This window comes from Carassius gibelio, chromosome B4 (assembly GCF_023724105.1).
Source record: "Carassius gibelio isolate Cgi1373 ecotype wild population from Czech Republic chromosome B4, carGib1.2-hapl.c, whole genome shotgun sequence".
Classification (NCBI taxonomy): domain Eukaryota; kingdom Metazoa; phylum Chordata; class Actinopteri; order Cypriniformes; family Cyprinidae; genus Carassius; species Carassius gibelio.
In genome coordinates, this window is record NC_068399.1 from 5,388,311 (window position 1) to 5,401,042 (window position 12,732).

General features: G+C 36.7%; 1 protein-coding gene across 3 annotated transcripts in view; it reads right to left on the reverse strand.

Annotated features, from left to right (window-relative positions):
• The window catches only part of LOC127955967 (gastrula zinc finger protein XlCGF57.1), a 73,741-nt gene that overhangs the window by 13,557 nt on the left and 47,452 nt on the right, over positions 1–12,732 (reverse strand). For 2 of the 3 annotated variants that reach the window (XM_052553681.1, XM_052553678.1), the window contains exon 3: positions 5,852–6,992. The exons of the other annotated variant lie outside the window; for it this stretch is intronic. In XM_052553681.1, the coding sequence (XP_052409641.1) occupies positions 6,217–6,992 (776 nt within the window). In that variant the 3' untranslated portion in view covers positions 5,852–6,216. Of the gene's footprint in view, positions 1–5,851; positions 6,993–12,732 lie in introns of those variants that run through there. 3 annotated transcript variants of the gene reach the window in all.

Sequence of the window (12,732 nt, forward strand, 5' to 3'; positions counted from 1 at the left end):
ACATTTAGTTCATAATGATATTTTCCCCCATTTTAAATCCTTATTATCCAATGAAAGGATTATTATTATTTTTTTAAATAAAAGATCAAAAGTATTAACAATGCAGATGAATTTTCACAGCCTTCTTTGATCATATTTACCAAGGGTGCCGATATTTTTGGCCATGACTGTATATACCAACAAAGTAAATACAATTAAAAATAAATAATAATAAAATAACAACAATAATAACATACCTCTTAAGTCCATGCTTTTGATAGGTAAAATCACACAAAAAAGTGAAAAAACTAGACAAAAAACATGTAAGACTGACAATGGGACCACTAAAACGAACGGTGTTACAGAATTAAAACTTTGTAAAAGATGATACTGTATTTAGACCCTCAAGAGTTTCCGTGTATCATAAGTTTTACGACTAAATCTCATTAGCTAGCTAACGTCATGCATAAACCACTTCACATGCTCAATCGTTACTGTTGCTGTATTAAGTGAACACTTCATTGTACATTTTTTTATCAAAAATAAGACAAACCAAAACCTGCAATCTATCAGCATTGAAAAAAACCACTGAATATTTAAGATCTCGCTTAAACACAACATATTAGAAGCAACAAATGCTTAAATTGTACCATTAGCCAAGTACCCGTAATATAATTTTTTTTTTTTTAACAACATACATTTAAATGCAATTAAATCTCTCAAAAACTTTCCACCTTTTCTTGACTTGAATTAACAAATAAAATTAAAACAAATGAAATATTACAATTACAACGTTGAAAACCATATGCAAACCGTTCACTTCTTCGGTGTGAATAAAGTGTACCCAGACAACACACACCTTCTTAAAAGACAATCAAATCTCTCTTTCAAGAAAAAAAACTAAAACTAAAACAACTTTCTTGAATTTTCACCATAAATTGTAAACAAAATTAATTATCAAACATTTTAAACACTTCACATTTATAACTTTATTGCAAATTGTAGAAATATAACTAGGAAAAAAATAATTATATACAACACGTCACATCTTCAGTGTGAATGAACTGCACCAACAGGAAACACACCTTTAGCACTGCAAGACCAACAACCTAAACTAAATTTCTGTATTAAAAATAATCCACCAACAAAAAGTGGTTAATCCACCAACAACTTTCAAATATCACATTAATTTCCTTCTGCTAATCTTCTATTTCAACTTCAACTCTTGCTACATTTTCCATTCCAACTACTACTGCCATTAGATCTTCCATTTACAACTTCTACTGGATCTTCTATTCCAAATTCTGCTGTTAGCACGTTCCACTGCTGCTGCTTCAGGAACAGTCTTCTGAATTGCAGTTGCCATGCCACTCTGCATTGTACATTTCAACGATCCAGCAATAGAAAGTGTTCTTCAATGGGTCTACAGTCTCAAAGCAGACAAAGTAGTCCCTCACTTTCCAAATTCCTTTGCAAAGGAGAGTGAAAAATTGACACCTCATGATTCCATGAATTAAAGTTCTGAATTATAAAGTTGCTTGGAGGTACAAATAAATTCTAAAATTATACAAAGAATTTGATGAGTGAAGTGGAACAGCTCCATTATACAGGGCTTTAGACTGCTACCAAGATGGTGGCATATTCGACAATTTTTTGAAAATGTGTTGCAACCCAATTTCCATACTATCCGTCCTAAATAGTATCCAAAAATAGAATTAGTATGTCCAAAATCATATCATGTTTAAAAAACTCTCAAAGATACCCACAATATAAAGTTATTTATTATTAAATGTTTACATTACAGCAGTGCAAATGATCAAAGTTATTTACAAGTTTATATTGTTTCTTTTTGAACAAAAATAAATCCAAATTCAATCCCCAACCAATGTTAACTCTTCTTTAAAGGGTACATAACATACACAGTTTCACCTAATCTCATGTTAATCTTGAGTACCTATAGAGTAGTACTGCATCCTTCATATATCTAAAAAGTCTTTAGTTTTATCATATTTTTAAAAGAAAAATACAGCTCTCCGATTCTTTCTGGAAAAAGCTGAGCACCTCGTTGTGTGCCGTGAGCGGAGCTATAATACTGATGTTTCGTGTTGTTCGTCACTCAAATGAACCAGAACACACAAACCCACTCCGTTGCTGCCCTGGAAAAACAAACTGCATCCTCTGTTCATGTAACGCTGGGTTCTTGGGGAAGCTGAACACGGTAAACTTTCCCTCACATCCAAAAATGCACTTATTTGGAGGCATCCTCTAACAAATAATATGCCTGCGCTGCCGACGATTTTGAAGTGCGTTGATGTGCACGGTCTCACTCTGCTCTGGTCAGCGTGTGCGTGGGCAAGCTTTTCAGAGAGAAATGCTCATATAAAGACTTCCGTTCTCGTCTATATCATTAGATCCACAATAAAAAATAAAAAAAAACAGCCGAAACTTGTACCAACCTGGAAGTAAGATTTTCGGCACAGAAATTCTCAGTCATTCTTCTAAGTTATTTTTTACAACTTTGGCCATGTTTAGCATGAGAATCCATCTCTTTAACACTGAACAACTCTGAATGCACAAAACACCATTGTATCCCCCCTTTAATCCTTTGCCCACGCTTTAACTAAGGGGCCATTTTGGTAATTTACAAGGAGTCAAGCAACTGTGTACAGCTGGTTGATACTCCCTGTGATGGAAAGAGGGATGACTGTGTCAAATAGCTTCTGTTGCTTCACCCTGCGGATGAGACGCTCAACGTGGATCCTTAGGAGAGCAATGGACTGTCTCCCTCTCTTCATCAGCTGACATCTGTTCCCGCTTCGACAGGTAAGCAGGTCTGTAGACTTTGCATGGCACACAGTCATCAACAAGAAAACCTTTGTCGACCATTTTCGCCATTCCATATTTCAACAGCGACGCAATCCCAGACTGCTTCAAAAGCACTTTGTCACTGACAGAACCTGCAAACAGGGATGACACAAAGGCGACTGCGCCATGTGGTGCCATGCAAATGAAGCCCTTGATGGTGCAGTGGGACTTGTAAGTGGAGAAGACTTCACTTTGAAGCAGGAGAGAGGATGGAGTTTGGCATCGCAGCTCTGTGCAGTCGATCACCACCTGTGTGTCTTGGTAGTCTTGGCACTCATTGGGAAGATGAGCCTTGACTTCCTCCTCAGACATCCAGATGCGGACAGACCCAAGGACGGTGTACAAAAAATTGTCCCAGGTTATGATAATTTGGCTACCTGTCAACTGGACCAGATACTGCTGTTTTAGGACAACAGAGAGGTGGACCATATAGAGGAAGAACTCATCAATGGGCTACAGAGACTGACCCTGTAAAAATAACAAGGTTTATAATTTATTTACATATTATGTGTTGCCTTCCACTGAAAATCTAAAGTTAGGTTTTGTTCTTCTATTTCTTTATTTACCCATGCACTGCCTGTTGTTCCAGCTTCACTCCTTATTGTAGTTGCTCTTGCTCTTGACACACAAATCATGTTGTGGGATGCAGGTTCAATGAGTTTCCAGAAAACCATTAAATTGCTGTAAGTCACGAACCTAAATGAGATCTAGGACATTTTTTTTGTACATGAATATGTCATAAATCCACAAACTAAAATTAATTACTTGAAAGAAAACACACACACATATATGGTCCACATTGGTCCCACTTTATATTAGGTGGCCTTAACTACTATGTACTTACATGAAAAAATAAGTACAATGTACTTATTGTGTTCATATTGTATTGTTAAAACACGTTTGCTGCTATTGAGTTGGGATAGGGGTAAGGTTAGGGAGAGGGTTGGAGGTATGGGTAAGTTTAAGGGTGGGTTAAGGTGTAAAGTATGGGTCAACAGTGTAATTATAAATGTAATTACAGAAATTAAATACAAATGTAATTACATGTAGTTTTTAAAAAAAAAATATATATAAGTACAATGTAAAAACATGTATGTACACAATAAGTACATTGTACTAAATTATTAATTAAAATGTAAGTACATAGTAGTTAGGGCCACTTAATATAAAGTGGGTCCGATACATTTTATTTTAAAGTGTCATTGTTATAGTGTAATTGTATATTGTTAATAGTAATATTAATAACAAAAGGTATTTACTATAGTAGTTAAATACTGCATAATTCACTGTTATTACTATGGTAAATACATGTAACGTAACGACACTGTAAAATAGTGTTACCACATTATATATATATATATATATATATATATATATATATATATATATATATATATATATATATATATATATATATAATTTCCATACATATATATGTATACACACACACACACACTAACACACAAAATATAGGGTTTAAAATCGTACCTAGTGTAGAACCTTACATCATCATCGGAAGCAGGAAATTGCCCCAAACAAAACCTTTGACTGACCAACAACTCCTCCACCTGTCTCCTTAGTCGGTCCACCTCTTTACGGAGATCCTCAGTTTGATTCAGTGCGATATCAAGTGCAGCAGGTTCTGGAACTGAACAATAATCATGTTCCAGAAGCTGGGCATCCATTGGCACAGGATCCTCATCCACTGGAGTGTAATCCTCCCTTCTTTTCCATACTCCGATGCGCCTTGGTTCAGCAACGGAGTAGCTGTTCCACTGGAATAAGGTTGGTACTGCTCCCTTCCTCAGCAAGAGGCGCCCTTTAGGGTTCGATGGCTTGATTAGGTCATCACTTATAAAGTGACGACTGCAGACCCTTGTGTGATATGTGATGTTAAATTGCTCACGTCGAATGCTGTGAATCCACTTTCTGCGTGTTTCTTCATCCACAGGAAAAGTGGAAACTCAGTACAGAGTTGAACTTTGAGAAGGCCACACATAACGGGACACAACAATGGTCAGTCGAACTACTGTCTACACGCCGTTGTTATTTAAACTTTCTGGAAGCCACTAGTAATGCTAAATTATATGATACTAAAATATAATATCATATGTATATATAATACATTATAATATAATAATTAAATTAATTGCTGTTTTATGAATGAGGAATTTTATGAATGAGTTTTGCCGGTAGTAGCTAAACTTCGTTGTAGAATGTGCTAAGCTGAAGTAAAGACGCGGTCTGAGATTCTCCCGGAAATACGTAAGCGGAATTCGTGCATAGAGTGTCACAGGCAAATCGGTGCTCGTTCACGTGAGTGACAGTCATGCAGTGTGAATAAGCAAAGCCGCAGTCTGAGAGAATCGCCGACACCCGTGAGATATTTGGCATGCTAAATATCTGGACCTTATACCTGATATCTGGACAGGCTTCCATTTTTAATAATAATCCCAGTCTCACGTGAAAACTCCGGTCTTGTACGTGTGATATCGCGTTGTTTCCTTGTCACATCTCGCGTGTGTTTGGTTGTGAAACGTAGTTTGCGTGCCAGACAGAGTTGTCGGCGATTCTTCCTATTGTAAACGCATTGCAGTGTGAAACCTTCTATCGCCGATCCATCGTGCAGTGTGAACCGAGCAGTGACTGAATGCTGGCTAAGATGGTCATGCAGTGTGAAATGAACAGTGACCCGACTACTTTGAAAATCGTGCAGTCTGAACTCGGATTGAGTCTGTCCCACGACATGATCTTCCAATATTTTTGTGGCAAGGCAGCACCATGCCCTTTAAGTTTCCTTTTCGGTGCATAAATTAGCCTAATGTTTAACTGATCACATGGGGAAACTATACAATTATACAATTTATCAACAAAACCTCTAAAGTATCATACAACACACACTGGTCAAAAAAAAAAATACTTTTCATTAATTTCAAAGTCTTGCACAAAAGCTTTTATTCATAAACACATCAAGCATATACAAGACATCAAACATTGTATTTGTGAATATAGTTGCTCTTTTTATACTTTTATATGATCTCTTTTGAACATTATCAATATTAGTTTTATGTTCTATTATCTGAAAAAGGAGAAGAACGCGTTTTTCTATAATGTAGAGAAAAGAAGAAAATCCTGAGAACAAGAAAGTCACACTGGGGCAATCCTGTGAGTCGTCAAGCCGGGGGAACATCAGTGTAAATCTGTCCGGTTTAACAGATGAGATTATCAGTTTGTGCATTAAACGGTCATGGGGTCCAGAAGTGTCTGACGATGGAACATGTCAATGGAGCTCAGCATCAGTTAAACACAAAAACATATCTGAATTTAGCAGTTTATCACGACACACTGATCACACTGGTGTGATTGTACATGTTAAAGTGCTATGTTATATTCAAAACCCTTATCACATGTAAATGGCTTCTTTTCAGTGTGAACCTTCATATGTTTGCTAAGGTTTCCTTTTTGAGTAAAATCCTTCCCACACTGTTGGCAGGTGAAAGGTTTCTCTCCAGTGTGAACTCGTATGTGGTCCTTTAGATGTTGATTATGATTAAAACGTTTCCCACATAGAGAACATGTGAAAGGTTTATTTCCTGTATGAATTCTTGTGTGGGCTGTAAGAGTTCCTTTTTTAGTGAATCTGTTTCCACATTGAGAACATGTGAAAGGTTTCTCTCCGGTGTGAACACTCATGTGGTATTTAAGGTTTCCTTTTTTAGTGAAACTCTTTCCACACTGTTGGCAGGAGAAAGGTTTCTCTCCAGTATGGATTTTCATGTGGTCAGTGAGGTGTTGTTTAAATGAAAAACTTTTTCCACATTGAGAACATGTGTAAGGCTTCTCTCCAGTATGAATTCTTGTGTGTTTTTTAAGGTTTTCATATTTCATGAAACGTTTTCCACATTGTTGACATGTGAAAGGTTTCTCTCCAGTGTGAACTCTCGTGTGGACATGAAGATGTTGTTTTCTCGTGAAACTTTTCCCACACTGTTGACAGGTGAAGTGCTTTCCATTTGCTGTCTTTTGAGCCCTTTTTCGTGAAGTCTTTTCAGTATGTGGGCAACTAAATGATTTTTCTTCATTCAGGAAATTATATTTTTCATGCTGAATACTGAGCTCACAACTCTCCTCTTTCAGTGTCATCAGGTCTAATGCAAAAAAAACAAATCCAGATAAACACCATTTTTAATGGCACAAAGAACAAACATAAAAAACAACAACATGTAGATCTTATACACACTGAGCTATTAAAGGTGATCTTAAAATTTCTTCCCATTGATGATAAAAAAAGAGCAAAGATTACTGATTAACATTTTAAAGGGTTAGTTTATCCAAAATCCAAAAACCATAACCATAAATTACTCACCCTGAAGTCATCCTAGGTGCATATGACTTTCTTCTTTCAGACAAATTTAGTTGGAGTTATTTTAAAAATCATCGTTGATCCTTCAAGCTGTTTGATGCCCCTCAGTGGATGCTGCATCGCATCAGTCCTAAAGAGGTTTAATAAAAAGCTAAAAAAAAAAAAAGTGTCTCACACAGCTCTGGTGAGTAAACAAAGGCCTCCTGTAGCAAATCAATGTATTTTTGTAAGAAAATTCTACATAATATAAATGTAATATTCATTTTAATCTAGCTTGCGCTCACAGTTATAAACAAAGCAGCTCAGAAGTGACGCACGTAGAAACGCACCGTGTAGCTCAAAACAACACAGCGGTCACTAATTAGAAGTACAAAATAAAGATTTGTAAAGAAGAAAGCCAAGAGGAGACTGGTTTTCCTTTGTTTACAGGAGCAAAGAAAGCAAAGTTTCCTTACTTTAGCAAACATTGGTTTCACGAGACTCACCGGTGCATGCTAAACACCGATATCTTACGTCATTCCCTCAGAACTGCTTACATGCAAGCTCAATTAACATTCATGTGCTACAGAAGGCCTTTTTTTTTACCCCCATTTTTAATGTATGCGCTTTTTATTAAAGAACAGTGCAACACCTGCTGAGTGGCATCAAACAGCTTGAAAGATCAAAGACAATGACTGAATGCGAATGAAAGAAGAAAGTCATATACACCTAGGAAGACTTAAAGGTGAGTAATTTATGGGCTAATTTTCATTTTTGAGTGAACTAAACATTTGAGTTTTTTTGCATTTACATCCTTATTACAAGTAATCCTGATGGTCTTAAAGAAACTACTTTTTCCACACACATTTATCAAACATGAAGATTACTTTAGAAATAAATTTCACTCATGGTAAATTTAGTTTGTTATTATGCATGCTTCTGTGACAGCTTTGTAGTTTAACTGATGTTTTGTTTATACGATGTTATGTTTAAGATCACCATGAAATCAAAATGAAAATTTTTTGGCTGTTAGCATCAATATATTAGTCTTAAGGTTATCTGTAAGGCAGTGTGCACCAAAACAGTGACAAAATTCACATTGAGAAGATATAAGCATTCAAAGCTTGCGGTTCATCTCTTCCACCAAAACGGCACAATTAATTTAATAAAATAATAATATATATACTTTATACCCTCATTGGGGGCAGAGCCCCCCTTAAAATTAAAATCCAGGAATCGCTTCTGATTTCCTGTACTGTGAATCCCTTGTAGCGCACAGTGTAGGTGATAGGGAACGATTCAGATAGCATAACAATTATTTCGATTGGTGCAAATGAGGTCTGGTTTCATGTCATTTCACATGAACTACGTGCAGCGCTCACAGTCTGATCTGGACTTTGGCGCGATTACACGGAGCAGATCATATGCACAAGTCATTTAATAAATTTTTTTACAACTGCACAGCCTCAGCATTATTATGACCACTATTTTGTTTTACTAAGAGTTTCATATTGAATCTAGGGTTAATCTATTAAACTGTGACTGTCAAATGTGGATTTACCGAGCTCAACGTCTCTGGCCCAAGCCGACATAAAATGCTACTGGCTACTTTAAAAAAGTTGGACGTTTCCAAGCTTATTCTATCCAATCATCCTACTACTTGTCCACTTGATCGGATCCCCACTCATCTCCTTCAAGCTTTCTCTTCTTCAGTCATACCTTCACTTACTCACATTATCAACTCCTCTCTTCACTCTGGATCTGTTAATTACCAGATTCTCCTGGCCACCCTCAGAAAGATGAGCATCTCTGGAACCGCACTCCTGTCCTACCTCTCTCACAGATCCTTCAGTGTGTCTTGGAGGGGTGATGTTTCTAAGTCACGACAACTTGCTACTGGGGTTCCTCAAGGCTTAGTACTTGGACCACTTCTCTTCTCCATCTATATGAGGTCATTAAGATCTGTCATTCAGAAGCATGGCTTTTCTTGTCACTGCTACCCTGATGAAACTCAACTCTACTTCTCATTCCAACCAGATGACCCGATGGTTGTTGCTCGCATTTCAGCTTGTCTGAGTGACATTTCTAGCTGGATGAATGACCATTACCTTCAGCTTAACCTTACAAAGATAGAACTGATGGTGGTTCTGGCTAAGCCATCGTTTCATCACAACTTCTCTATACAGCTGGGTTCATCAACTATAACTCCTTCCAGGACAGCCAGAAACCTAGGAGTTGTGATAGATCATCAGTTAAGCTTTACAGACCAGATTGCTACAATGACTCGGTCACGCAGATTTGCTTTATATAAAACATTAGGAAAATTAGACCCTTCCTGTCAGAACAAGCCAAACTTCTTGTCCAAGCTCTTGTTCTCTCCAGACTGGACTATTTTAATGCTCTCCTGGCGGGCCTTCCTGCATGTACTGTCAAGCCTCTGCAACTGATCCAAAAAAAGCTCATGTTACTCCTCTCCTCATCAGATTACACAAATTCAAGGTACTGATGCTTGCCTACAAGATGACCACTGGCACGGCACCAACATACCTAAACTCACGTCGCCTTGTGGTGCCATCCCAAAGAAGTTCAAAATCACACTCACGGACTGTTTTCCTGGACTGTGCCCTCTTCCACCATACATTATAGTTATAATTTTTGTATCCACATAGAAAATCTCCATGTTTTATTTTGTGTCACCATACTTACTGAGATGGGAGAGGTACGTACCAACTCAGACGAGCTGATACGTTTACTCATGTAAATTTGTCACATTATAATGGTCAGGGGAGGGTGCTAAACTCATTGTCTTAAACAGCATTAACATTAAAAATAAACAATACATATAACATGAATGTACACCTATTGATTTGTGATTTATAGTTACAGGGCTTAAAGTTATCCGGCACCGTGCCGGATTTCCGGCGTGCAGTGTTTAGCTGTGAAACAAAAAATATATATAACGTTGTCATATCCAACTTAACATTTTAAAAAGTAAAAACAAATGCTAAATTACTTGGATTAAAATGGGACAAATAATTATTTAAACATGTAGACCTAATTTAAGCAAATTAATAATAAAAAAAACAAAATTAATCCCATCCATACAATTTTTGCACAACTAAAAAAAAAGAATAATAATATCAATATATTAAAGCATTCTGTTACAAATTTACATGTTTTCTTATTGTTTGAGTTATTGATTATTTTGCCTCACTGAAGGTTGCTACCCTAACACGATGCAACCTGCTCCATGTCAAGTAAGACATTTTTCATTACAAAACTCGTAAGACATTCTTCAAAAATAATTCCATTCTGTAGAGTTGGGCATTTTAATACTGATCAAATGAGTTCAGCTTTGAGAATAAAAACCAACCTGATTGTTCCTCAGCATCTTCTTGTTTGACTTTGAATTTTTCTTCAATCTCCATTTCTTCTCTCTCCTCTTTAATTAAATCCATCTTTGTTTGTTCCACCGCATCTTCTTGTTTCACTTTGAATGTTTCTTCAATCGTTATGTCTTCACTCTCCTCTTTAATAAATGCCATCTCTATAACAGTGTCACATAGATCTGTAAGAGATGCATCACAGATTCCTCAAGTTATCAATAGCACAGATGTGGGGGGGGGGATTTATGTTACAAGAATGATGAGAGAAAACTGACATATTATGGCGGATCCAAAAGCGCTATTTTTGATAATAAAACTTTCATTTCTTTAATATGAGTCTAAATATGAGCTTCTTTAGACCTTATTTATTTGGGTTACAACACAAGGCTATATCCGTCATACTAATTTTGTTAATAAAAGTTAGGTGTTTATTAAAGACTGTGTGAATTTGCCATTGTAATATTTTATGGTTGATGTGTTTTTAATTAATAAGATAATAAACCACAAAATATGATTGTTTTAAGGTAACCTAAGGGGAAATCTATTTGAGTGTTGAATGAGGATAAAACATATCCTTATTTATTTTGTTATTAAAAATTAAAAGATTAATATAGTTATATATATAGAATTCAAGAAAATTGTTGCGGCATCTCTCAAGCAACGAATAAACACTGCTAACTTGGAGAATGCAGTGAAAACTCCTCTTCTCGCGTCTGCCTTAGACCCTCGGTACCAACATCTCAGGTTTCTGGATGAAAACATGAGAGAAGTAAGAAAAAAAAACTTTTCAGAACATTTTCCTTGATGCGAGTGCTGCGCCACCAACGATGAAGAGGATGCAATGCCCGTAGGAACAGTTCTTGCTGGAGCCATGTATTCCACCGGATGAGGATCCCATTCAGTGGTGAAATGAAAACATGAAGCGCTTCACAAAAAGTATTGGCTAGGCACACCGTTATTTGTGAGTCCCGCCAACGTTTGTGCCGTCAGAGCGCGTTTTCTCCGCGGCCGGCCTTATTCTTAACAGACTAAGGAGCCGACTTTCCCCCAATCATGTTTACATGCCCGTGTTTCTTAACAAGAAACGTAAAACAATAGAAAAAAAAGATTTGCTGACAGTTTAAAAGTTTCTATGTTAAGCGTAGGCTACGTTCTACATTAGCCTAATTGCTGCAGGCTGCTTTACGTTTTTTCTTGGTTCACTTTTTTTTTTTTTTGCTTTTAATCTCTACCTTTGTTAAGTTCATCAAGAAAAGTTCATTTATTTCAGTAATTCAACTCAAATTGTGAAACTTTTTTTTGTTCAAGTTTTGGGTTCTTTTAATTGTGATGATTTTGGCTCACATTTAACAAAAACCCACCAATTCATTCTCAACAAATTAGAATACTTCATAAAACCCATTTAAAAAAAAAAAACATTTTTAGTGAATTGTTGGCCTTCTGGAAAGTATGTTAATTTACTATAAATGTACACAATACTTCGTATGGGCTTTTTTTGCTTTAACCCTCTGGAGTCTAAAGCCGCGTTTCCACCGCAGGAACTTTACCCAGGAACTAGGGACTTGGTCCGGTACTTGGTGTGTTTCCACCACAGGAACCAGGAACTAAATAAAAGTTCCGGGTAAAAAAATGCCCCCCAGAAAGTCCCTACTGGCGAGGTGGTACTTTTTCAAAGTTCCGGAACTTTCGGGGGCGGGACTTTGGCGCTAAACATGCTGATTGGTTGAGTTCACGCAGCATTGGTTGAGTTCAACCACCATTTATTCGATCAACATTTTCAAAATATTACTGTTATTGTGTCATGAAATGTAATTTTAAAAGTATTTCAGGCGAGAATGTATTTGTTTGAAACTCAAATCTGTAGTTTATTTATAAAGACAGCGCCTATTTAAAAATGTGTTTCGCCGATCTCGTAGACGGTGAGCTCCACTCGATCAGCGGGAGCTCAGTCCTCATGTATCCGCAGAGAGCAGCCTCTCCTGGGATAGACCTTCTGATATGTGCCACAGGCTTTGAGGTCTCTTTAGTGGTTAAACATAAAATACAATTCAGCTGCTGGGGGTAAATCTAACAGGTTTTCTTTGGTCTGTATTCAATTTATCTATATGTTAAAATGAAAATAAAAAATTTTTATATAATATTTCGTTTCATTGTAATGGC